Source organism: Zerene cesonia, chromosome 20 (assembly GCF_012273895.1).
Source record: "Zerene cesonia ecotype Mississippi chromosome 20, Zerene_cesonia_1.1, whole genome shotgun sequence".
In the NCBI taxonomy this organism is placed as follows: Eukaryota; Metazoa; Arthropoda; class Insecta; order Lepidoptera; family Pieridae; genus Zerene; species Zerene cesonia.
In genome coordinates this window covers 8,114,899-8,138,223 of record NC_052121.1, presented here as the reverse complement: position 1 = coordinate 8,138,223, position 23,325 = coordinate 8,114,899, and the positions used below count along the sequence as shown (strand labels likewise).

General features: G+C 32.8%; 2 protein-coding genes across 2 annotated transcripts in view; one reads left to right on the top strand and one right to left on the bottom strand.

Annotated features, from left to right (window-relative positions):
* The window catches only part of LOC119834982 (nitric oxide synthase-like), a 28,535-nt gene extending 10,700 nt beyond the window's left edge, over window positions 1-17,835 (top strand). Inside the window, exons 2-22 of the mRNA XM_038359559.1 lie at window positions 6,395-6,531; window positions 6,831-6,993; window positions 7,636-7,727; window positions 8,633-8,774; window positions 10,391-10,530; window positions 10,866-11,040; window positions 11,494-11,675; window positions 12,240-12,354; window positions 12,852-13,079; window positions 13,396-13,500; window positions 13,772-13,839; window positions 14,176-14,324; window positions 15,130-15,359; window positions 15,445-15,690; window positions 15,789-15,945; window positions 16,027-16,196; window positions 16,294-16,504; window positions 16,600-16,687; window positions 16,768-17,035; window positions 17,116-17,307; window positions 17,417-17,835. Coding sequence (XP_038215487.1) covers window positions 6,395-6,531; window positions 6,831-6,993; window positions 7,636-7,727; window positions 8,633-8,774; window positions 10,391-10,530; window positions 10,866-11,040; window positions 11,494-11,675; window positions 12,240-12,354; window positions 12,852-13,079; window positions 13,396-13,500; window positions 13,772-13,839; window positions 14,176-14,324; window positions 15,130-15,359; window positions 15,445-15,690; window positions 15,789-15,945; window positions 16,027-16,196; window positions 16,294-16,504; window positions 16,600-16,687; window positions 16,768-17,035; window positions 17,116-17,307; window positions 17,417-17,536 — 3,378 coding nt within the window. The 3' untranslated portion in view covers window positions 17,537-17,835. The remainder of the gene's footprint in view (window positions 1-6,394; window positions 6,532-6,830; window positions 6,994-7,635; window positions 7,728-8,632; window positions 8,775-10,390; window positions 10,531-10,865; window positions 11,041-11,493; window positions 11,676-12,239; window positions 12,355-12,851; window positions 13,080-13,395; window positions 13,501-13,771; window positions 13,840-14,175; window positions 14,325-15,129; window positions 15,360-15,444; window positions 15,691-15,788; window positions 15,946-16,026; window positions 16,197-16,293; window positions 16,505-16,599; window positions 16,688-16,767; window positions 17,036-17,115; window positions 17,308-17,416) is intronic.
* A 213-nt stretch (window positions 17,836-18,048) lies between these two features.
* The window catches only part of LOC119834871 (cilia- and flagella-associated protein 299-like), a 13,916-nt gene continuing 8,639 nt past the window's right edge, over window positions 18,049-23,325 (bottom strand). Inside the window, exons 2-5 of the mRNA XM_038359389.1 lie at window positions 22,859-23,040; window positions 22,165-22,342; window positions 21,289-21,486; window positions 18,049-18,371 (exon numbers count right to left, since the gene is read on the bottom strand). Coding sequence (XP_038215317.1) covers window positions 18,201-18,371; window positions 21,289-21,486; window positions 22,165-22,342; window positions 22,859-23,040 — 729 coding nt within the window. The 3' untranslated portion in view covers window positions 18,049-18,200. The remainder of the gene's footprint in view (window positions 18,372-21,288; window positions 21,487-22,164; window positions 22,343-22,858; window positions 23,041-23,325) is intronic.

Sequence of the window (23,325 nt, the reverse complement as noted above, 5' to 3'; positions counted from 1 at the left end):
CCGATATTCTGTGGGGGTGTGGTACCTTCCCCGGTGCGAGCTGGCCCAATTTATGCCGAAGCGTGCTCGACTCCCACTTGAACGTTATAAATAATCATCAAATGACTTCATGAGAACTATCTCACTAAAGAGAAATGTTTATTTTTACGACTAGATACTTTACTTACAATTTAATTACGAATGATGTAAAATGTCCATTAGTTTTAGAAAATACCTTCGGTAAAATTATATTCATAATTTACTTGACTTTTCTAGTACACATTATGAGATATACGTATAACTTATGCGGGTTGTCTGACATAGACCCTTTTCCCTAGACTCTTGGGTACGCGTAAACGCATTCTCTTGCAAAAGAAATGTGGTTCACCGTGTACGTATACATTTGAGTTAATGCTACTAATTAAATGTGAAGCGTTTGCCAAAAAATAAGAAAAACGAAACCTGATAGGTTTAAAACGATGTTATAACGATGGAAAACTAAGGCTTTGTTTTTATAATAAGGTGACCCTCGCACAACTTCTATAGAAGTGATTAAACGCAATAATACGCATTCCAACAAGTCGTATTACAAATGATAAATGATATTCCGATTAATGCGCGCCGTTCAGTGAACTCGATCATGTCCGGTTGGATCGTTCAAGAGCAATTGGTGCTCTTATACTAATTGTTAAGTCATTTTATCTAGTCTACATACATAGCTTGTTTCTGTTAGAAAGAGAAACGCTCTTTAGTTGCTGGTATGCTGGTAGCATGGCACGCTTGTATCGCTTGACTCGTTCGGTGGTTTAAATTCAACATTACATGCTCGTCGCTTCGCTTCTCGCTAACATTTTTTTACACGAAAATCCTTAGATGGTAAATGACCTTACATGAACACGTTGCTGGTGGAATAGAAGATAGGAAAAAATTTTATTCATATGGATTGTAGAGGTACATCCATAGGAATTGCATTTTTTTTCATTATCTAGGTTTTTATCTTTTACTAATTATTGCCAAGTTAAAGTACGTAAGGGAATAAATATTCGTAAAATTTCACAATAACACGAAATTTCCCGGTTTTTATATGATATGTACCTATTGAATAAAATACTGGATATATTTTCAGATTGCCTGTAACATCTATATGACAAATATTATATAAGCATATAAGATATTCGGAGGCTAAGTCCGGTTGCTTGTCATTTATTATTTATATATACATATATGCCAATTATATTGATGGATTTATCTCATGATATGATTTTACATTGAATTTCTTAATTACGTAAACGGAAAAACCTATTCTCATGGAACATAAAGTTTTCCAGCTTAAATAAATAAATTTACGAGTTTTTTGTCATTACTTTATAATGAATGTTATTTCAAATATGTACAAACAAAATATTGTTTACATAATATGAAGTTTATTAATATGTAAAGGTGATTTTTAAAATTATCTCAATAAATTAGCTTACGTACGATATACAAAGATTCTTAATAAACATCGCGTAGCGTAGCGTTAGCATATCGTAATGTTGTAAGTGTAATTTTACAGATAATAATCCGCTTTCTTTACTTTTCCGATAATGAAACTTTAAGAAATGTTCAATATTTATTTGAATAGAGTAAAAGATCATAGAACAAACTGGAATTTCTATCATACATAGCATACTAGCAGTAATAACTTAACTAAATATGTGACAGATATTTCGTGAAGGTGCGATAATCGTTGTTGCCTAATGAATTATAGCTTTAATTATCCATTTATATACTTGAATTATATACAATGCCATCACGGATTGCCTCTCCTTCGTAATTGATCAATCATATGTTATGAATCGCTATTATGTACCACAAAGAGAAGTTAACATTTTATTTATATTTATAATGTATAAGTATGTATGCCGTTTGTAGATAAAATAAATCTTTGCAGGGCAGGTACCAGCTTGGGGGTCAATAATATAATGTGGCACATGATTGTCTTTAATTGTCTTATAAATGTGGAATAATTTTTATATAAAAGAACAAAAGAGGAAAATTATGGAATACTGCATGCCCGTCCGGGCTCCACCCGCGTATCAAGATTCCTGCTTTATCACACACATAAGCTCATATCATGTCTGTATACTACATTTCATCAAAATCCGTTCGGTGGTTTCAGCATGATTGACGGTTAAACATCCAAACAAACAAACACATTTATAATATTAGTGTGGTAGTTATAATATTAGGATGCATCGGGGTTCGCGACCAGGCGAGCGCGCAGAAAATTAATTGATTTTCCAATTTATCTGCACATGTGGATAACATCAGCACTGCTCGTAACGGTGAAGAGAATCCGAGAATCAATAGTTCGAGGACATCTGCCATCTGCCAACCCGCACTTGGCCAGCGTGGTGGATTATGGCCTGAATCCCCTTAGGAGGCCTGTCACCCAGGAACATGTGTAGGCTGCTAATGATGATGATGATATTGAGGATGCACCAAATGACACAGTTTAACTGAAATCCAAACCCTTGGTATCTTTTGTACATTTTGTAGGTATCATTAAACAAACAGTGGTTTTTTTTTTTAGTCTAAGAAATGATTAACTGGTTATTTTTAATGCTGCCAACTTAAACACCTGATATAATAAGTACAAAAGAAGTATATCCAATTAAGACGAGAATAAAGACAATGTAAATGCTTCGATTTACATTAATGCATACTTAATATTCTTAGTAACACCTTGTATTTCGTTTGATACCAATTGACTACCCCAACTTGCCTCTAGGGATCACTCTGACCTCAACACAGGGCTGAACTTACTGAATAATTCACAGAACTTGATGATAACAAAATTATCTAAAAGTTTCGAATATTTGTTTCAGTCGAACAGAACATTGGAAAGGTCTTTGAAATCTAATCATATTGTTACTTTGCTGAATATAACATAACGTAAAGATTTTACAATTGTTACAATTATTATTATATCATTATTAAAAGAATTTGAACAATAGTACTTTAACTTCATTTCTACTGAATCGTCACTTTAAATATTATTATAACGAACTACTTTTATCCACCTGTGTAATTCTTATTATATTATTTTCTTTTGTATTAAGAATACGTTCGTTACGACCCTGTTGTCAATTTATAAATGTTGACGTTGGACTTTGTAAATGAAACACAATAAATGACTCTTTCATTTACCGTAGTTTATGAAGAGATTACACTTATTTGGATGTTAGTTACATACGACAATGTGGTATAATACATATCTAATGTAAAGCATGATGTTGAAACATTCTGTATATATTCTACAGTTACTTTTTTGCACATGTTGCTCATAAGTTCTTGTTCTGTTTAGTGATGTGTATCATAGCTCATAGCCATAGATAATATAACACTATACTAGCCTAATATTAAGCGTGAAAGAAACGATCATATTATAATAAATTGATTAATGCAAATTAAAAGGAAGGAAATTCCGATAAGGTTTGTTAATAACCAAATCTTTTTTAATCAAGTGGCCAGAAGGCTAAACTTTATCTGATTATAATTGATACTTCCAGTCCTACCCGGCTTCGTCTGTTGAACGTATATAGCCTTTACATTCAGGGATCACGTACATATGCTATAAAATAAAGGAAACAAATTAACATTTAAAATTTTTGTTATTAGCCTAGATACGGATTTCAATAACTTTCAGGATATTAAACTGAGAGTCATATTGACAAATACTACTATTTAATAATAGTAATAAGGTATGTATGGTAGTAGTACTACTACCAAAGTATTATAAATGTTAGATTTTATCCAGATTATTCTTACTTTTACCGAGTACAAATAATACTTTTAAATAAAAAAAAAACACTAACTACGAAACATTTGCTATCCATTCATCAACTACATTTAATGGTCATAGTTAATTTAAATTTGAATTTTGAATGTAAACCCAACTTTTCCTTATAAGTAACATTATATTTAAGGAAGTTTAGGTACATTATTAATGAAATGGGTATTCATAGAAGCGTCAATCAAACTTTTTGTCAATCAAAATTGTGATGAGATGCGGGTGAGATAGATCATTCGAATATAATGAAAGATATTATTAGAGACACTTTTCTAAGAATAACTAAATGATATAAAAATGTGTTAATAGCAGCTACTTTTTTATCTTTAGCAATTTGACGCGTGATATAAGTAATTACATACACTTTTGAATACAAGTTAACATTGAACTCAGTTTTTTAAATAATAAATGGGATTTTTTTAAACATATGGACGAGGACCCTAATTGTACAAGTAAGGTTATGCGTCATCTCCAGTCAAACTCAAACTTAAACATTTAATCATTCAATTAGACTTCTTTAGGAGGACTTTTGAATCATCATATTAAATAGCAATTAGGACCGCTGGTTCGATAAGGTTCTATAGAGAAGACGAGCCAGTGACATATAAGGCAGATTGTGTAGAACTTTGAATTGTCATTGTGTACATAAAACTATATCTTTTTTATGTGATATTCAAGCTGATTCGCCTGATGGTAAGCGCTAACACCGTCCATGAACGATAATGTAAATGCAAATAGATTGAATACAGAAAGGATGAAGGGGAAGCGGGAAGGGGGAAAGTCATGGACTGAGAAGGCCACTAACCGTACAAAACAAAATAGCATTTATATGCTATTATGTATCATGTCCTAATGTGCATGCCGTTTCTTTACTGGTACTTATAAAAATATATAATTTAAACGCGTAAAGCAACATGATTTAATTTAATATTTTTTTATGCGGAGTCAATTGAGTGGTCTATGCTTCTAAGGATATTTAAGCTATGCATTAGCGACATGATTGCGAAATATTGAAATCTATGATGACTGTGCACATTGTTAACGGAATATTCATGTAATAAAATGGCATTGTAATAGAAAATTAGTATATGCTGTCATATAAGATAGGTAGAGTTTGCATTAAATATCAATACTATACAATAGTTATTTGTTTTAAACATGTGATTTTTTTATTCATTGAATAATATTGAATTTGAATGTTTTATTAAAAAAAAAAGATATAAATAGGGACAAAGAAAGTGACTTTGTTTGATATTACGTAATGATTTAAAAGAATATATAAAAATATAAATAAATAAAATAGTTATCAATAAGAATACTATTTTCTATAAGATTTTGCTCCTAACTTAACATTACGATAAGTTCAATTTGTACACCACTGCTGCTTGTTTAGCTTATGCTACTGTAATTGAGTTGCTTTTAAACGATACTTGACTTGTCTGTGTTTATTTTGAAATGTAAGATAGTTCAATATCATTGCTTCTGCGATTGTGTACAGTATATTGGTGTATCAGACCTTATTTTTTATTCGTTGATAGGGCAGCGCTTGACCACGATCTCGCCTGACGGTAAGCTGAAATGTGTTTAGATGGAGCGCGCTTCCCTAGAAGTTACCTGCTCACTTTTCTCTTGAAGACCTCCAGATTGTACTCGTCGGGGAACAGAGACTCAGGCGCGTTTTCCAGTCCCTAGCAAAGCCTAAATTTCTTCATTTGAACAATGAAAGAATTTCAATGCCACATATTTATTGACATAGTTAAGAGCTTACCCGTCTGCCCTTATATTATTTCTATATTTTAATAAGCTTATCACTTCCATGTTTTTGAAGAATAAGAATTTATTGGAATAAAAAATAAGATATTCTTATTTAATAGCATTAAAATGCAATTCACACACAGATACTTAAGAGTTACTAGAATGCGGTAATGGCCGTGTCAACCTTTGCATCTTAGTTTCGTAACCGAAGTTATATCCTCTATTTGTCAATCGATTCATCTTTTGGCTTAAATAAATAACATGTATATGAATTTCCGAAATGTACAAACATTTCTATACGCATCACTTTATGTATGTACAGGAAATAACTATATTTTCGCTGATATAGTATGAAAATGCCTGCAACTAAATCTTTATCTCCTATATAATCTAGCTCAAAGGCATTCCTTGGTTCGCTTTTAAGCTAAGCTAAACCTAGGAAATGTTTTAATCAGTGGTTTTGAATTTTCTAAACATAGCGCTTACGCTATCGCATCGTTAATTAATATAAATTTAAGTTCTTTGAAATTATGAGACGATGCCTGTGTGATGCACGAAATACCGCCATTATGACGTAAACTTTAATTAAGAATTCAATTCTTAAAGAGTTAATTGTCGTAAAACGCTTATTTGCGTACATGTTACATAGAGCATTGGGAATATTTTTTTTCAACTTCTATACTTATACATTAAAAAAAAAATGTTTTTTATTTTCCCTCACTTGCATCATCTCAAAGCACATATTCCTAGTTCTATGGAACCTCCGAATCTCATGAATGAGGCATATTACCGAAGTCTTTTAAGTAAACAATTATTTGTCCACAGAACACAAAATGCTCAGAGAAAGTATGCCAAAGCAGTATCATGGATATCCCCGGTCGAGGGAACGCTCCGAGGAGTCCAGAGGAAGTCTTCAAAGATGCAGAGACGTTTATACGACAGTACTTCTCTTCAATAAAAAGGTTCGTAAGAATAAATAAAAACTTCATTAACACCAGTTTAATGCAGGCGGTATTGTTTTTAACCTTATTGCATAAATTTACGTACGAAGAAATTATTTTTAAATTATAGAAGACATTTTTTTGTTATTTGATGTACAATACCTTAGTATGAAATTATCAAACAATGAAATAACATAATAGCTGTTTATAAGGATTAAGATCCCTACATTTTTAAGAATAATAGTCTATTTTTAAACGAAGATCTTCAAAATAATCTTAAGCGGGCTGTTGCTTTACTGTTTACTTAATGCTGTCTACAGGGAAAATTCAGACGCTCACTTGGCCAGATTACGAGAGGTCGATAAAGAGATACAGGCAAGTGGAACGTACCAGCTAAAGACTCCAGAATTGGTGTTTGGCGCGAAACTAGCTTGGAGGAACGCTGCGAGGTGTATTGGAAGGATACAGTGGAAGAAATTACAAGTATGTGGGATATTATATGATAATATTGTAAGAAGAAAGATAGGTTAAAAGCAGTTCGGGAGAGGCACTATGGAATAAAAATAATTAACCAGAATATACCTCAATTGTCTCATTTTCACTAATGATAATTGAAACTTGCCTTCGTAATATGACGTCTTATGATAATGTAGTGTTATATTGCAATAATCTTATTTATGTGCACGTTAATCTGCCATTTTCAATATAGAATGTGAAAAAACCTATTATTTCCTTTTTTATATAAAAACAAATATGACTTATGTATCTGAATATTTTTGTAAAAAATCTTATATTTTTTAAAGTGATAAAATTGGATAACACTACCTATTACCTTTTATGGAAAAATAAATTTGGAAATGGAAAAAAAAAGGAAAATGGAAAAGAAAAAAAAAGAAAAAAAATAAAAAAATATTTTTAAAATAATGGTTGAGATAGATAACTTACTTTTATGTATCTGTTTTCTGTGTGTTTCTCGTAATGTAAGGTTCTGCTAACATGTACATAGTACAATACAAAGAACTTTAAAAAGGTCATACTTACAAATTGTAACCGCAGCCACTTTAACTTTTAACGAGCCTAATCGCTAAGCTTCATAACGAGAAACAAAACAACATTTGTTTCCAGATATTCGACTGCAGAGAAGTAACAACCGCCAGTGGAATGTTTGAAGCACTCTGCAATCATATCAAATATGCGACAAATAAAGGAAATATAAGGTAATAGCTCTATTCCTGGCTCACCTACACATTTGTATGGGCATACTGATTTATTATCACGCTGTTTATCAAAACGGGGTAGGTAGTAAAATATAGCTCTGTCGTGTGTTGTTCGTAGTTTTTGCACGAAAACGCAATACATATGTAAACTTTTTTTTTTGTTATATTTCTTGTATGTTAACTTTTTTTTTATTTGAAACTCATTTTATGTATGGAGGCAGGCGTTTTTCCTGTGCAACAACTAATTTAAGCTTTTATGTACGTTTTTTAGTTTTAAATAAACAATTTGAATTTTTAAACCTACCCCTTAGATGCTGCATTACTTTCTTAGAGTGCAAAATTGGGTAAATTATTATTAACAAATGGAAAGAAAACTAATAGTCAATCTTTTGTCACCAGCTTTATCGTTTTATTAATAAGACATAGGAAAAATGTCTATCTTAAAATTTAATTCCAATATAAGGAATATTTCACAATTTTATAGTATCACTGTTCGAAGGTTGTTCGATTCAACAATAAGTCTTAACAAACGAAAGTTGTAAATCATTTCTTGAATACTAAAGTTAAAACAATTGAATTAAAACGAATCTTGCGTGCTAATACAGTTTAAGGTCCTTAGTATTGACTCAAGATATTTGCAATTAATAGTACATTGACAAAGCATAAAACCGAATTAAATTAAAGGAAATTAATAAAATAAAATAAAAACATATTGTCCATTATGAACCACTTGTATTAAAAATAAGAAATTGTAAAAAAACAGGCTAATAATCTTTTTATCTCACTATTTTAATTGACCAGCAAATGGACAAATCCAGCAAATGGACTAAAACCTTCTAGCATAAATACAACAAGAGACATATTGTTCAATTCACAGACACGAGGTAATCCACAGTTCGTTTCAGGTCAGCGATAACTATATTCCCGCAGCGCACGGACGGTAAACACGATTATCGGATATGGAATCCGCAACTCATCACCTACGCTGGTTACCTCCAACCGGACGGTTCGGTGCTTGGTGACCCTGCTAGAGTAGAATTTACTGAGGTGAGGCCTATTGTCTAAAAATAGTTTTGAGAAATGTAGTTTAGGAATTCAGTTGATACCCTAACTTTGTTGTAGATGTTAGTTTCATAAAACAGTGTTGGGGAAAACGGAGAAGGTTAGTTCGAAATATTTTCGATAGTGTCGATTTTATGGAATATGCATTGAGGCATTGATACGTAATGCATTAATAATTGTTATATGTGTTTCATCCGCTTACCATAAATAACAATAGCAATAAGACATTATTAAAATATGGTTTAGTTGGCATCAGATTATCAATAGGTAACGTTATTACGACTTTTTTTAGTTTCTCATATAGCTTACTTCTTTATTCTCTACTATATTTTATAGGTTATCAATGTATTGCCCCTTTAAATGAAAAAACGTATTCAAAATGTGGATAATCGAATTTATAACAGTTCTGTGCTGCGTTTTTTTCTTTATACTTTCTTGTCTACATATGTTGTTCCTTTATTACTCAAAAGCAGTTGTCACACATACACACAAACCATATTATTTTTATTAATTTTGCTACTATTACTTTACATTAATACATAACAAAGGATCATTAAATATTTCAAATTACTCACCGGAATACATACCGTAACGTTTTGTTTTTAACAAAAGGATAAAATATGCTTTATTCGAAAACTTTCCCATGTATATTCAGTTGGTCAATTAGGTAAAACCGTCCATTGTCTCAGTTTAATTACTCCTTAACCCATTGTTGAGAGGGAAATTAGATCAGCCGAGATTGTATCGAAGGCCTCGGCCATGAACACGTTGATTCAATGTTTTTTAGTAATAATTATTCGATTAATGTAGCTTTAGATAATGAGATGATTTTTTATAAACATATAAAATATTTCACAAAATGTGCAATTTGATTGTCGTTTAATTGCTTAAGTGTGAGTTCTAGTTTTGATATCATTACTTTCGACAAAAGCATATTTCTGTAAAATACCAAAAGCGTAGCTACGCATCCCCGTCAATCCCCGTGAGCGTGGCGCTACCAGGATGAACCTTCAGTTCACCCACGCCCAAGCCCACGTCTGTGTAAAATACAGCAGCTAACATCGAGATGTACCACAAATAAAAAGAACAAAACGTAGCTACATAAAACGTGTGTACCATATTTCGAAAACAATTATTCTATTCAGAGTAACGACCTTAAATAAAAGGATATTATTTACGTCCAATTGAATTAATTTCCAAAATTGTTAATTTATTAAACATTTATTCAATACTAGCTTCCGCCAGCGGCTTTTTCCGCCTAGAATTAGGACATTTACCAATTTTCAACAAAATCGGTTCAGAATTTTTTGATGTGATTGATGAATATTAAAGATATACTGTTTGATATAAGATATACTGTTTTATCTCAAGGGAGTGTTTAATCGGGATAAGGAGTATCCTCTCACTGTCTGTATACAAAATTTCATCAAAATCCGTTCAGTCGTTTTATTTATTTATAATAAGAGTGTGATGTATCTTTAGTTTAGAAGGTTATGAAGTCAGAAATAATAAAAAAAAAAATCGATTTATCACCTCCTCATATTTTGAAGATGCATGAAATGTCATTTGACTCACATTTAAATTACTCGCAATATATACAGATATGTATCCAACTGGGTTGGAAGCCACCGCGCACCGCGTGGGACGTGCTGCCTTTGGTGCTGTCAGCTGATGGGAGAGACCCAGAGTACTTCGAGATCCCTCGTGAAATTATTATGGAGATTAACATTGAGCATCCTAGGTAAGCAACTTAGTATTATTTATGAATTTTAGTCTAATCTTCGCTTGCACTGTTTGAACTTTTCTTTCGAGTGGTCTCTAATAATTATTTATATATTTTTAAGATATTTTTAAATGATGTTGTTTCGATTTTATCAAAAAATAGATTATTACGTGCAGTTTATGTGAAATAATTAGATAAGAAATTTTCGTTTGTCACTTGACAAAACATTAAAGCGAAATGAATAGATATTGATTTGGAATAATTTTTTATGTCAAAATTATATTATCTTATTACTAAGCTTGCTATTTTTAACTTTGAAGTAACTTATGCTATTAAATATGTATTTTCTTTAGCTACGACTGGTTTAAAGACCTAGGCCTTAAATGGTACGCCCTACCAGCGGTCTCTAATATGAGATTGGATTGTGGTGGCTTAGAATTCACCGCCACCGCCTTCAACGGGTGGTATATGGGCACAGAAATAGGGTGTCGCAATCTGTGTGACTCTAACCGATTGAATATTGTTGAGGTAAGTACTTTGCGAGAGCATTCTCCACATAAAAAACAATTAACTTTTGTATAATAAAGGTGACTAACGTTCTGGGTATCACTGCAGGTTCTAAAATGACTGATATACAAATGATAATAATTTCCTATCAAATACAAACAGTCAAGCGCTTGAAAACATATTAAACAAAAATTACAATTGCAATGAGAATCTCTTTTGTTCTTTATAGTCGTGCATGATTTTTTTGATGCAGATTTTAACGAAACTTATTGAAATTAGAAAGCGCTTTTTTCCAATAAGATTAAAATAAAATTTTGTGTTTTTTTACAATAAATGGAGTATATACAAGTTTAGTTAAGACTCATTTAATAACCTTTATGCAAAGTTTATTCAGATAAACCACACCAGCCTCAAAGAAAAAAAAATTTAAACAAATAAAATTGATGATTATGATGAATGGTTGTTTTATTTTAGTCAGTAGCATGCAAAATGGGTTTGGACACAAGTTCATACGTCTCTCTTTGGAAGGATAAAGCACTAGTGGAAGTAAACATCGCCGTACTACACAGCTTTCATAGAGACAATGCGTCTATAGTCGATCATCATTCGGCTTCTGAGCAGTTTATCAAACACTTGGACAATGAAAATAGAAGCAGGTATGTTTCTCAATCCTTCCTACTAATATTATAAATGCGAAAGTATGTAAGGGTGTGTGTGTGTTGCTCTTTCACGCAAAAACTCCTGAACCGATTGCATTTGGTACGTAGATAGCTGGATAACTGGAGTAACATATAGGTAACTTTCTATCCCGATATTCCTATGGGATATGGACTTACACGAGTGAAACTGCGGGGCGCAGCTAGTTATTATATACAGTTGTTATTAACTCTTTTTAAGGCTGGTTTTAGAGCCAAGCTGAAAGCACGCGCAGGTTTATTACGTAGAATTTCAAAAATTCTGAATGTTAGGAGCTGAAATTCATACCATCATTTCTACTTTGTCTATACTTCTTTTAAAGATGGTTTTGAACAATAATTACTTTACACAGTCATCGAGTAGCGTAGGGGCGTAGGTATCCCAAAGGCTTTAACAAGGGACAGTTAGTTACTAGTAAGGACAGTAATAAATAAAATAATTAAATTCAAACATTTTACTTTGCCGTTCCCCATAAGAGTAATTGACGCTATTATTCTCGAATGCATATGTCTGTTTATTATAAGGGGCGGATGTCCCTCCGATTGGATATGGATCGTCCCACCAATGTCATCCTCACTGACGGCTGTGTTTCATCAAGAAATGGCTTTGTATTACGTACGGCCGTCATATGATTATCAAGTAAGTAATCTTTGATTTCAATAAGTGAAAAAAAAAAACTAAAAAAACTATCAATTTTGCAAACCGGAATGTACCTTTTGAAATATTAAAAAAATTGCTCATATATTTAAATGCACTTAGAAAGTATTGTGTTTGGAAAAAAACCTTTTTTAGTATTTACTTAATATTTAACATACAATCAGGCTTTTGATATTTTACTGCCAATTAATATCATACCTTTAAGAACACCTAACAAAGTTGCTATGTGATGCAGTAAAGCCTTTTAAACAAAGGACAAAAATGAATAAGAATGGAGCCTTAATAGTATATATACACTTCCTAACTCTCAATCGAGGTATATCATCTTTGTGGACAAGCATTTAAAGTTTATAGGAAATCAAATATATTTATCAAATGTATGTATATCACTATATCTAGCCCTACATATTACGATTATAATATACGCGTCGTCACTGCATATCAAAGTTACACGTACGTACACATTTGCCGGGCTTCAGGAACCCGCGTGGAAGACCCACCAGTGGAGCAAGTCTGACGGCAACAAGGCGCGACGCAAGTTTCACTTCAAGCAGATCGCGAGAGCCGTCAAGTTTACATCCAAACTCTTCAGCCAAGCACTGTCTAAACGCATCAAAGCGACCATCCTGTACGCGACGGAGACGGGCAAATCTGAGCTGTACGCGAAGGAGTTAGGGACGATATTCGGACACGCGTTCAATGTGCAGGCAAGTTTTGAATATAACAAGCTAACGCTATTGCGCTCTTGATTAAACCTATTCACGGAATGTATTTCTTCCGCAGTAGTTTGGAATGAAAATTATGTTTGTCTGTTTAGGTAATATTTTTGGGTGTCTTGATTTGTAAATGTTGAATGATTTAAATACAAATTTGTAGACTAAATTATCACATCTGTTTCAACTCTTATATTGCTTAATAATTACGAACAAAGAATAATTCCAAACACATAAACAAATAGCACTTAACAAAAGTTAAGCGGACCACTACAAACACACAATCTTATCTAAGGCATTCCCTCTCCAGGTCCAATGTATGTCAGACTACGATATTTTCTCGATAGAGCACGAAACACTCCTTCTCATCGTAACTTCAACTTTTGGCAACGGCGAGCCTCCTGCGAATGGCGTCGTGAGTAAATTGCAAATATTATTTCTAGAACGAACGTTATTTGACAAAATAAGGGTCTCTATTTGTTTTAACTATGCTCGGGCTTCGTATTTGACTTCGAGTGTACGCTGTGAATATATTATTAATCCACTGTTAAAACTGCGTAGTTCGTTACTTAGCGATGTATTTAGTTGATATATTAACCAATTATTTATATATCATTGTTCATGTGTTATTTTTATCACTGGTATGTTAAATACATGACGGAATATTAATTTGTATTGTGTTTCAGACATTCGCGGAGCATCTTTTTCAAATGTTGTATAATGAAAAGAAAAATGATCAAGCGGATAGTGCTGGGTAAGTTTTATTAAAGGGTATATCAAAAGATTACTTCGGTTTTTATTTGAATTACGTTCCCAAAGCATATGTGCTATGAATTATTTATTACGGGTAATGAACAGTGTTATAGATATATAGATTAATTAGATTAATAATCGATATACTATAAGAAGAGAAAATAAGTAACATTAAAAAAAATAATAACATAACCGATTCAAAATTACTCTCATAAGTTGATTAGATGTAAGTGACAAATCGAAACAAAATTTGAGACATAGGTGTAAATTGAAAAAATATTATTATTTTTGCTTCGTTGTTTTAACTCCTTGAGATACATGTATAATTTAATTTTAGTTACAAAACTCCCACACCAAAGTCATTAATGCGAGCAAACAGTGTGATGACACCGCGTAATGAATACAAAAGACAACTGTCGCGATTGGAGTCCAGTCGAAGCAACAATGAATATAAACGACAATTAACACGTTTAGAATCGAATAAAAGTAAGTGTTTTACCTAAATACATTTAAAAACATTTCTGTTACAATGATTTCAATGAAATCTCAAAACAATGTTTTGCTCTATCCAATTTTAAGCATCCCTCAATCCATTAGCGGATTTGGTCATAGCATTAACTCAATCCTCCAAAAACGTTCACTGTAAGAAAGGCATTGTTTATGAGTTTTGCTCATTTTAAGTAATTTGAATTCCATTAAATTTAAATAATCGTGTTTTATTTTGTTAGCCTATTATGAGAGCACATAAAAATTGTAACTTTTCATGTGTTTTTTAGGCTGTTCATAAATACGTTAACGCGGGCAGACTTAAAAATTAACGCTTTTTGAGTGTCGATGCCCAACAGCATGGCTTGCTCTACTCCGATAGTTACGAGTTGTTTTGTTTTTTTAAGGAGCCAATTTTAAGTTTGTGAAGCCATAATACTTGCTTTCTAGATTTTTTTCTAATTAAAAAAATGTAACTCGCTAAATATTACAAAAACTAATAAGTGTAATGCGAGTTTTCATAGTTCACTATGGCTAATTGAGATTGTACTATACTAGCCAGAGCCTGCCGATTTAATCGTCTTTAGTTTCGTATTTAACCCTAAAAAGCAGAGTATTTAATTAATTATTCATCTCTCGGTCTACCAATTTTCATGTTTCGAGAGGTCTATGCGATTAAATATAGATCTGATTAGTTTTTTTTAAGAGACGTTCATCTTTATAAACTTTCACGTTAGCAATACAGCTTGGAGTTCTAATTTAATCATTAATTTAGTAATAAAGTAATTTTCTTGCAACAAAACAGGTAGCATTGGTGGAACATCAAGCGCGGAAAATATTGGTCCTTTGAGCAACGTCTGTTTTGCTGTTTTTGCCCTGGGTTCAAGCGTGTATCCAAAATTCTGCTTTTTTGGTAAAACTGTGGATAGAGTACTAGAAGACTTGGGTGGGGAAAGACTGTTAGAGGTTAATTGTGGAGACGAAATGTACGGTCAGGAACAGCAATTTAGAACTTGGTCATCCAATATATTCCACGTAAGTCTCGAATTATTATCAAAGGTTGAATAATCAATGAATACAATTGATAGTCAATATAACTTACAAAAAAATAACGTTTTAGGTCGCGTGTGAAACGTTCTGCTTGGAAGAAAATGATACAATCAAAGATGCTGAAAAGTCGTTTGGTGTGATTCCTATTACAAAAGATACAGTTAGATTCAGCAACGTTGAAAAAGGTTTACCTATCAAAAATGCACTTGAAGAAAGTTATAAGAAACACTTTATTACGTGCAGGGTTAAAGAAAACAAACCTTTGGGAGATTTTTCATCGGACCGAGCGACGATATTTGTGGATATGGAAGTTGATGTGAGTTCCGTTATAAATAAAAAACATATAATTTACAATGTATTACTGCTAACATGTTAAAAAATTTATTAATCATGATATTTCCTGTATAATTTCAGTCCGAATTTAAATATGAACCTGGAGACCACGTGGGTATTATGGCTTGTAACCGCAAGGAAATTGTAGACACCGTGTTATCAAGACTGAAAGACGTAGATCATATCTATGATAGACCAGTACAGCTGCAAGTGATGAAAGAAACTCTTACACCTACGGGTAAGACCAATAAATGAAGCAAAACGAGAGAAAAATTTAATTTCTGTGTATCATTCACTATGTATGTTTATTAATTTCTAGGAGCTATAAAAACTTGGGAAAAGCATGAACGGCTACCAGCAGTAACAGTACGGGAATTGTTTACCAGATTCTTAGACATAACTACACCACCATCATCGAAAGTCTTGAAGTACTTAGCGAGTGCATGTACTGATACCAGTGATGCCGAATGTATAAAAGAGCTCATAGAGGTGCAAAATTTGTAATTTATCTGTTTATTAGTGGCTTATTAGTGGTCACAACCGCTAATAATCAATAGACTTTTATAAAACTGAAGTATAATTTCAGGATTCAAACAAGTTTGACGATTGGAGGTACCATTACTATCCCCACTTGGCCGAAGTTTTAACTCAAATACCGTCGTGTAGGCCTCAGGCTTCAGTCCTAGTTGCGTTATTGCCTCCGTTACAACCTAGATTTTATTCTATATCGTCATCGCCATTGGCTCATCCTAAAAGAATACATGTCACTGTTGCCGTTGTTCAATATAAAACACAGAGTAAGCATTGCAATAAAATAAATACAAAGTTATAATATTTCCTATTAATTTCCTTATGATTGAAATCAATGATGTCTTAATCATAATTCTCGCAGATGGCGAAGGTTCAACTCATTACGGTGTTTGCTCAACATATTTACAAAGTCTTAAAGTAAATGACGAGGTCGTTGCATTTATAAGAAGGTAAATATCACGTGTACACCACAATAAAAATTAATTACGGAAGCGAAGCAATAAATTAACGCATGTTTGTTATTTCACAGAGCTCCTAATTTCCATATGCCATCTGATATTTCCGTTCCTCTCATATTAGTGGGTCCAGGATCTGGCATTGCGCCTTTTAGAGGTTTCTGGCATCATAGAAGACATTTAATTCAAAATAACGGTTCCGAAGCTGGACCTCTTTGGTTATTCTTCGGATGTAGGTACAGGGGAATGGATTTATATAAAGACGAGAAAGAAGAAGCCGTCAAAGATGGAGTTATTACAAAAGCTATGGTAGCGTTTTCCAGAGAAGAATGTATAAATAAGGTAAAAAAGAAACTAAGTTATAATCGTCCTTTAAGGGATTGTAAAAGAAAAACGAATTTTAAATTACACCTTATTTTCAGAAACATGTACAAGCACTATTGGAAGATGAAGGTGCTGAAATAAGTAAAATACTTCTAGAAAAAGGTGGACATTTTTATGTGTGCGGTGACTGTAAGATGGCAGAAGAGGTGCAACAAAAGTTGAAAGAAATAATTAAAAACCACGGAAAATTGACAGACACAGAAGTCGATGACTTTATCTTGGTCTTGATGGTAAGTGTAAATACACCTAAAGATATCTTACCCCAAAATAAGTAAAGGTAAATTATAATTTTATGAATCTGTAAATAGCGAAAAAAAATTAATATTCGTTGTTTTGCAGGAGGAAAACAGATATCATGAAGATATTTTTGGAATCACATTGCGTACTTCAATCGTACACACGGCATCTCGAGAAACTGCAAAGAGGACTAGGCTAGAATCTGGGCAATCTCAGACATAGATTTGAAGCAATCATTTCCTTTAAAAGTATTATAGATAGACATATTAAATGAGACCAGTGTTTATGGACTTAAAACGTTAATGTTTAAGAAAATACTTTTGTATTACCTTATCATTTAAGGTTTCTCAATTAATATAAAATTAATTTAAGTATATATTAAATTATTTTTGTCCCTTTAGAAAGACAAAACTAGTGTATAAGTGCTTAATATTTAAGCTAATAATCTTGTTTTTTACCTTTGTAATCAGATATTAAAGATAAGTTGCAAAACAATTTTCCAAATTAACCTGTTAAGCTTTGAAAAAGCAATAGGACTATTTTCTATCGAATAATGTAACCAAAGCATTTTATAATAATAATACAGCATTTCGTTTCAACGTCTGCCTTTTATTTTGGGAACACATTTATAAAATAACAAATCCTTTGTTTTTGTCAAGATTGTATATACTATTTTAATTACATACATTGAATTTGATAACTTTCGTATTGACAAAAGCGTATACAATACATTACCTGTTCCATTGAACTCCTCCTGTATTTTATTCTAACAATGAACAGTCTTGCTTATTTCATACTACGAAACTGTTTGTAAATTTAGCTACAAAGCTTCTAAATCAAATATTTATCGTGTTTGTACATATAAATTGTCGAAGGAGGCCTTTTATCAGCTCTTTCTTCTAACAACATGGTCGTATAGTTCAATTTGCGTGTACCTCGGTGAATATATGCGCTGTTTCGTTGTGTTCTGACCGGGATCCTGTTGAGGGTCGGGGCAAATTATTTTATGATCGTGTCGGTTTTGAAACAGGAGGCCACGATCTGGGTCCATTACGGGCTGAAATAAAATACTAGTGTATAATAATTTGATATTTATATTCAATATTGTAAGTAATGTAATTGAGCACTCGTGTCACTGCGAGCGTAAGCTTGCGGTTATCGGGATTTGCGACGACGTTAGAGTGGATTCAAGTCGTACTCAACTCAAGTATATAAGTAAGTACTCGACTTTAGTCTGTTATAAATCATCATCATCATCATCAGCCCATATATTATGTTCCCGCTGCTAAGACACAGGCCTGTTATATATAGAATTCAAAATACTCTATACATTTTAGTATTAAAAGATTTTTTTCTATGCGCTGCTTGATGGAGATTTTTAATAGTTAGAAGCCCAATATAATAAATCTCAGTTTTATATTGTTTAATAGTCCACCACATACAATTAAGCAGTCAATATAATCCTATTAATTAATAAACCTTCCAAAATAACAGAGCCTTAGCCATTTCAAATATTCAAAAGAAGTCACCTTTTCCGGTTGAATAACTCAACCTGAACGGTTAAAAGAGGGTGTAGCAACAAACAACTGAAACAAGTTCTAAATTCCGACCAAATTTAATTTGGCTCTGCATTGCATTGACAAGAACTATGCAAGAATTTCATTGTAAACTTTACCACTCGATCGACGCCTTTGGGATGGATTCCGACTTGGCCCCGTCCGCAAAAACCGACCCATTATTTCCCAATTTCCTTTGGGAGCGGAGACACGAGTGCAGCTAAATGAGATTATAGTCAGGTGACTAACACTTCAATTACAAATAGCATTATTATTGGTTCGTGACGAAATACAGAAATTAATGTATCAATTTCAAACAGAACTAATGCGAAGTTGTAAGAAATATCAAGTCTAGATTCTAGTCTATATCCTCTCTACTAACACATCAATATCTATAAGAATTAAACACGTGTTCCAACTTCACCATCAACATTCAATATGCGAAAGACGATCGTTATCAATCTAATCACGACAGCGCTATAACCAGTAATATAAAACCATGTAGATGTGTGTTCTTCTCCGGTGGGGCTATCACATCCAATCAAAAGTATCAAAGTGATTTAATATCAGGCTCAGTCGACTCTAATAAGCTGTCAATAACATTGGAGCAAAGCATCCCATTATAACGATACAGGCTTGCGGTTTATGAAAGACAATATCATACTAAATTAATAATAAATAAACATCTTATTTTAGACATCGAAACTGATGGTGCTCTCTTCAATACCCGCAGAAAATGTAGTTCCTGGCTATCTATGTTTGTATGCTGTTTGTTATGTCTTTAATCTAATGTATTATTATTACTAGAACATTAGAAATTGGTAACGTAAACGTAGAATATAGAACTCTCCCTATTTTGTGGATGTAGTATGTTTTATATACCTACGTTGATATTTTATTACGAAATTTTAAAATAACTTTCATTGTTTACGTAAAGTATTACGCAAAACAAAACAATTTGGGCGGAGAATTTTTTTTTCATTTATAAATAAAATACATTAAATGTCCAATTTAATTCGTGGTTATAATACCAATTATCTGTAGACCTTATTAAATGTTCATAATATGGCATTACGATATAGAACGCATTCAGGCATATGATTCCATTTAGCGGTAGATATAGGTTTACCATAATTATGTTAGACAGGTATATAATAAGCTAATTAGGTACTCATTAACTATATGTACGCAAATTGTATAAACGTAATGTATGTTTATTCATATGAGACGCCTGAGATTCTCTCTAACCAATGCAATTAGGTTTTATTTTAATATTATTTGCATATATCGCATCATTGATTGTAAATTATCAAACGTTAGAGAACCAATAAGTTAATGAATAAATACGTATGATTTTCTATGAATTCTCTATTGAATTGATTACTAGATTTGATTTAGGTTACACATGCGTGCATCGACGCTATTGTTTTATTTCTTACCGCTTATTTCAAAACTTAATAAATTTAGGTGTAAGTAGTTGTGAGAAGCCACACATACTTGCTTAGCGATGAAAATCGTCATGCTATCAATTATCCCCTCTTCTTAATAAACAGAATCTAAAAATCGTCAATAAAAAATGGCCCCAACTATGTGTCAGGCGTTTATTCAAATATCCAAGTGAAACTTGTATATTAATGTCCGAGAGTGAGGAAAAAAGATACAAATTCCCTTGAATCCGTACATATTTGCATTTCACTATTTTCACTGATATATTTTGCATTTGCAAAGGGAATATTTTATCATAGTTACGATAGAGACCGGTGTAGTTCGGGCGAAATTTAGATCAAAAATTTAGCTCATATGGATATGAAATTTATAAGCTTTATCGGTAAGAACTTTTGGTAGATCCATTAAAAGGGGAGGCTGTTCTAATAAATATGGCAGTTGGGAACCTTTCCAATCTGTTTTAAGCTTGAATAATGAACAGAGTTCAAAATAGCTGTATTGATTTTCAGTTTTCTTACTACATCTTTCAATATGTATTTCATGTTGATAAGAGGTAAAAATAAAATAATAAATAAAATAATACCTTTTAAAACTAAGTTAATTTAACACATTTTTTTATGTAAATTACGTTATCGTTTATACGTTTCCAGTATATTTAGTTAGATAATATGGAAATTAGCGATCCGCGCGAGCTTCATCCGTGCTACATATATAGGCTGAGTCTGAGCATTGACAGATCACGTTCATATCCAACGGTGAAATATTTGAAATCATTCTTGAGGTTCGAACGTACAAACAAACAAACAAACTCTACAGTTTTATATAATCAGTATCTATAGATAACATAAATATATAACTTGGATAAAATCGGGCTCACTAAAAAGTAAATTCGAAACAAGCAACTTACAAACATTGCAATATACTCTCAAAATGCACATACTCTTACAAATAATGCCAACTAAAAGAAATCACCTTATAATTCCTGCTAATATTGCTCCTCACGGTACCATGCCTCCAATGATAGTAGCCCAGGTCACTGTCCCTTGGCCACAGCATTTTGTTGCTCTTAAAAAACGGCCCCCAATTCTCCGCGATCAACCGATGAGCGTAATCAATGTAACCGGATATTTCGAAACCACCCTTAGTGAAGTGGCGAATGAAAATTATCGACTGCGGAAGAGCAATAGTCGAAGTTAATGGATTTATAGTTAAATAAATAGACTGTGCAGTTTTGGTCATTTGTCGATAATCTTAAGAGATTGAAGTATACTAATGTTGGAATCGTGTTTGTGATGGACAGAAAGGAACTTTGAAATCTTTCACGCAAAAATAGGTGATCAAATATATTTGAAACAGATATTGATTAAAGTCTGGTTTAGCGTATAGGCTCGCTTAGTTAGTAGACGTAAGGTTGAGGAATAAACCTGGATTAAGGACAATCAGATTGCAATATTGAGTGGTCGTAGTATTTATTAAGAAACTGTATCCTCATAATTTTATACCTTTTAACATAATTAGACCAAATTTGCATAATCGTTGTATGCCAAAAAACTCTTTCAAGATTGAGGTTTTTGCCGCGACATGTTAATCAAGCTAGATTTCCCGAAAAAGTAATTTTCTTAAAAGCCGGAAAAGCAAGTTTGAGCCGTCTCTGATATTATTTAAGTGACAATAATGAAATCATTTACTCTGAGGTGTAAACTCAAAATAATATGTAGTACATAGTAAAATTGCACATGATTAATTCATGTTTGTTTCATTATAAAATTAATATGTGATATTCGTAAATCGATTGTCTCATTGAAGGAGATGCAAAATGAGTATCTCTTTACTCGAAAACTTACATACTTGCAAAATGCCGACTCTGTTCGCCCGCTCCCTAACAGCTAGTTCCCTATTAAAAGGGTCCTCCAGGTCGGCTCCTTCACTCACCAGCACGTAGGGTTGGACCACCGGGAACACTATACTGTGGATTACCTTTCGCCGTTTATAGAATTCCTTCTCTTGTAACGTGTCTCCGTTGGCTCTGTAAGAAAATCAGTACCCAAGGTTTATTAAAGCAACGTTGTTTATTTTAACTAAATGAGACATGATGACATGATGATGACATGAGGAAAAAATTCAATACGTACAATAAATCTATATATATAAAAGAAAGACGTGTTAGTTACACTATTTATAACTCAAGAACGGCTAAACCGCTTGTGTTAAAATTTGGTACAGAGATAGTTTGACACCCGAGAAAGGACACAGGATTAGTTTAAGCTTTTAATCGAACGGGAACGGAAAATTTGCTAGTAACACTACAGGTCTACCTTTCCTGCGACTACGCGAGCAAAGCCGCGGGCGAAATGCTAGTATAAAGTAACCCTATCCCAGACGATTATTAATAAAATTATTAAAATTGTAAAAACGTAGCAACAAACAGCACGTTGAGATCAGCTCGAATTGAATTCGTTGCATTTGTTCTAAAACACAATCAGGTAATATTTTGTAAATTCCATTTAGCACAGTGCTCCCTTGACGTACGTAAATATCTTACCTATAACCAAACGCGGCAATAGTTCGAGCAGAACCGATGCTCCTGAGGTTTCGCAGGTCAGCAATTTCAATAAGTGAATCTAAATAATCTTCCCATGACTCGAAAGGCAACAGGCGCCTATCCGCCTCCACGCTTGCTGGGTATTCGTTCTTCTTCTCCGCCATTCTTATGGTAGCCTGGTACTTGTATAAATGAAATTCAAATCAATTCTTTTGTATTGGCGTGTAAAAATGTAAATACTTGTGTGTATGTATATCTAAAAGCATGTTTTGTATAATTTTGTCTTTGACATTTGATGTCTAGTGTCAAATATTTCTACACATACGTGATAGGTAGCTTTTGTAATGTATAGATGTGTTAATTGGATAAACCTTTTTTAACACGCTTTTTTAATTAACACGCTTTTATTATTAGCTTCACTTGTATGTTTGTATGTATGTAACTCACACCCGTTTTTCTCCCACTTC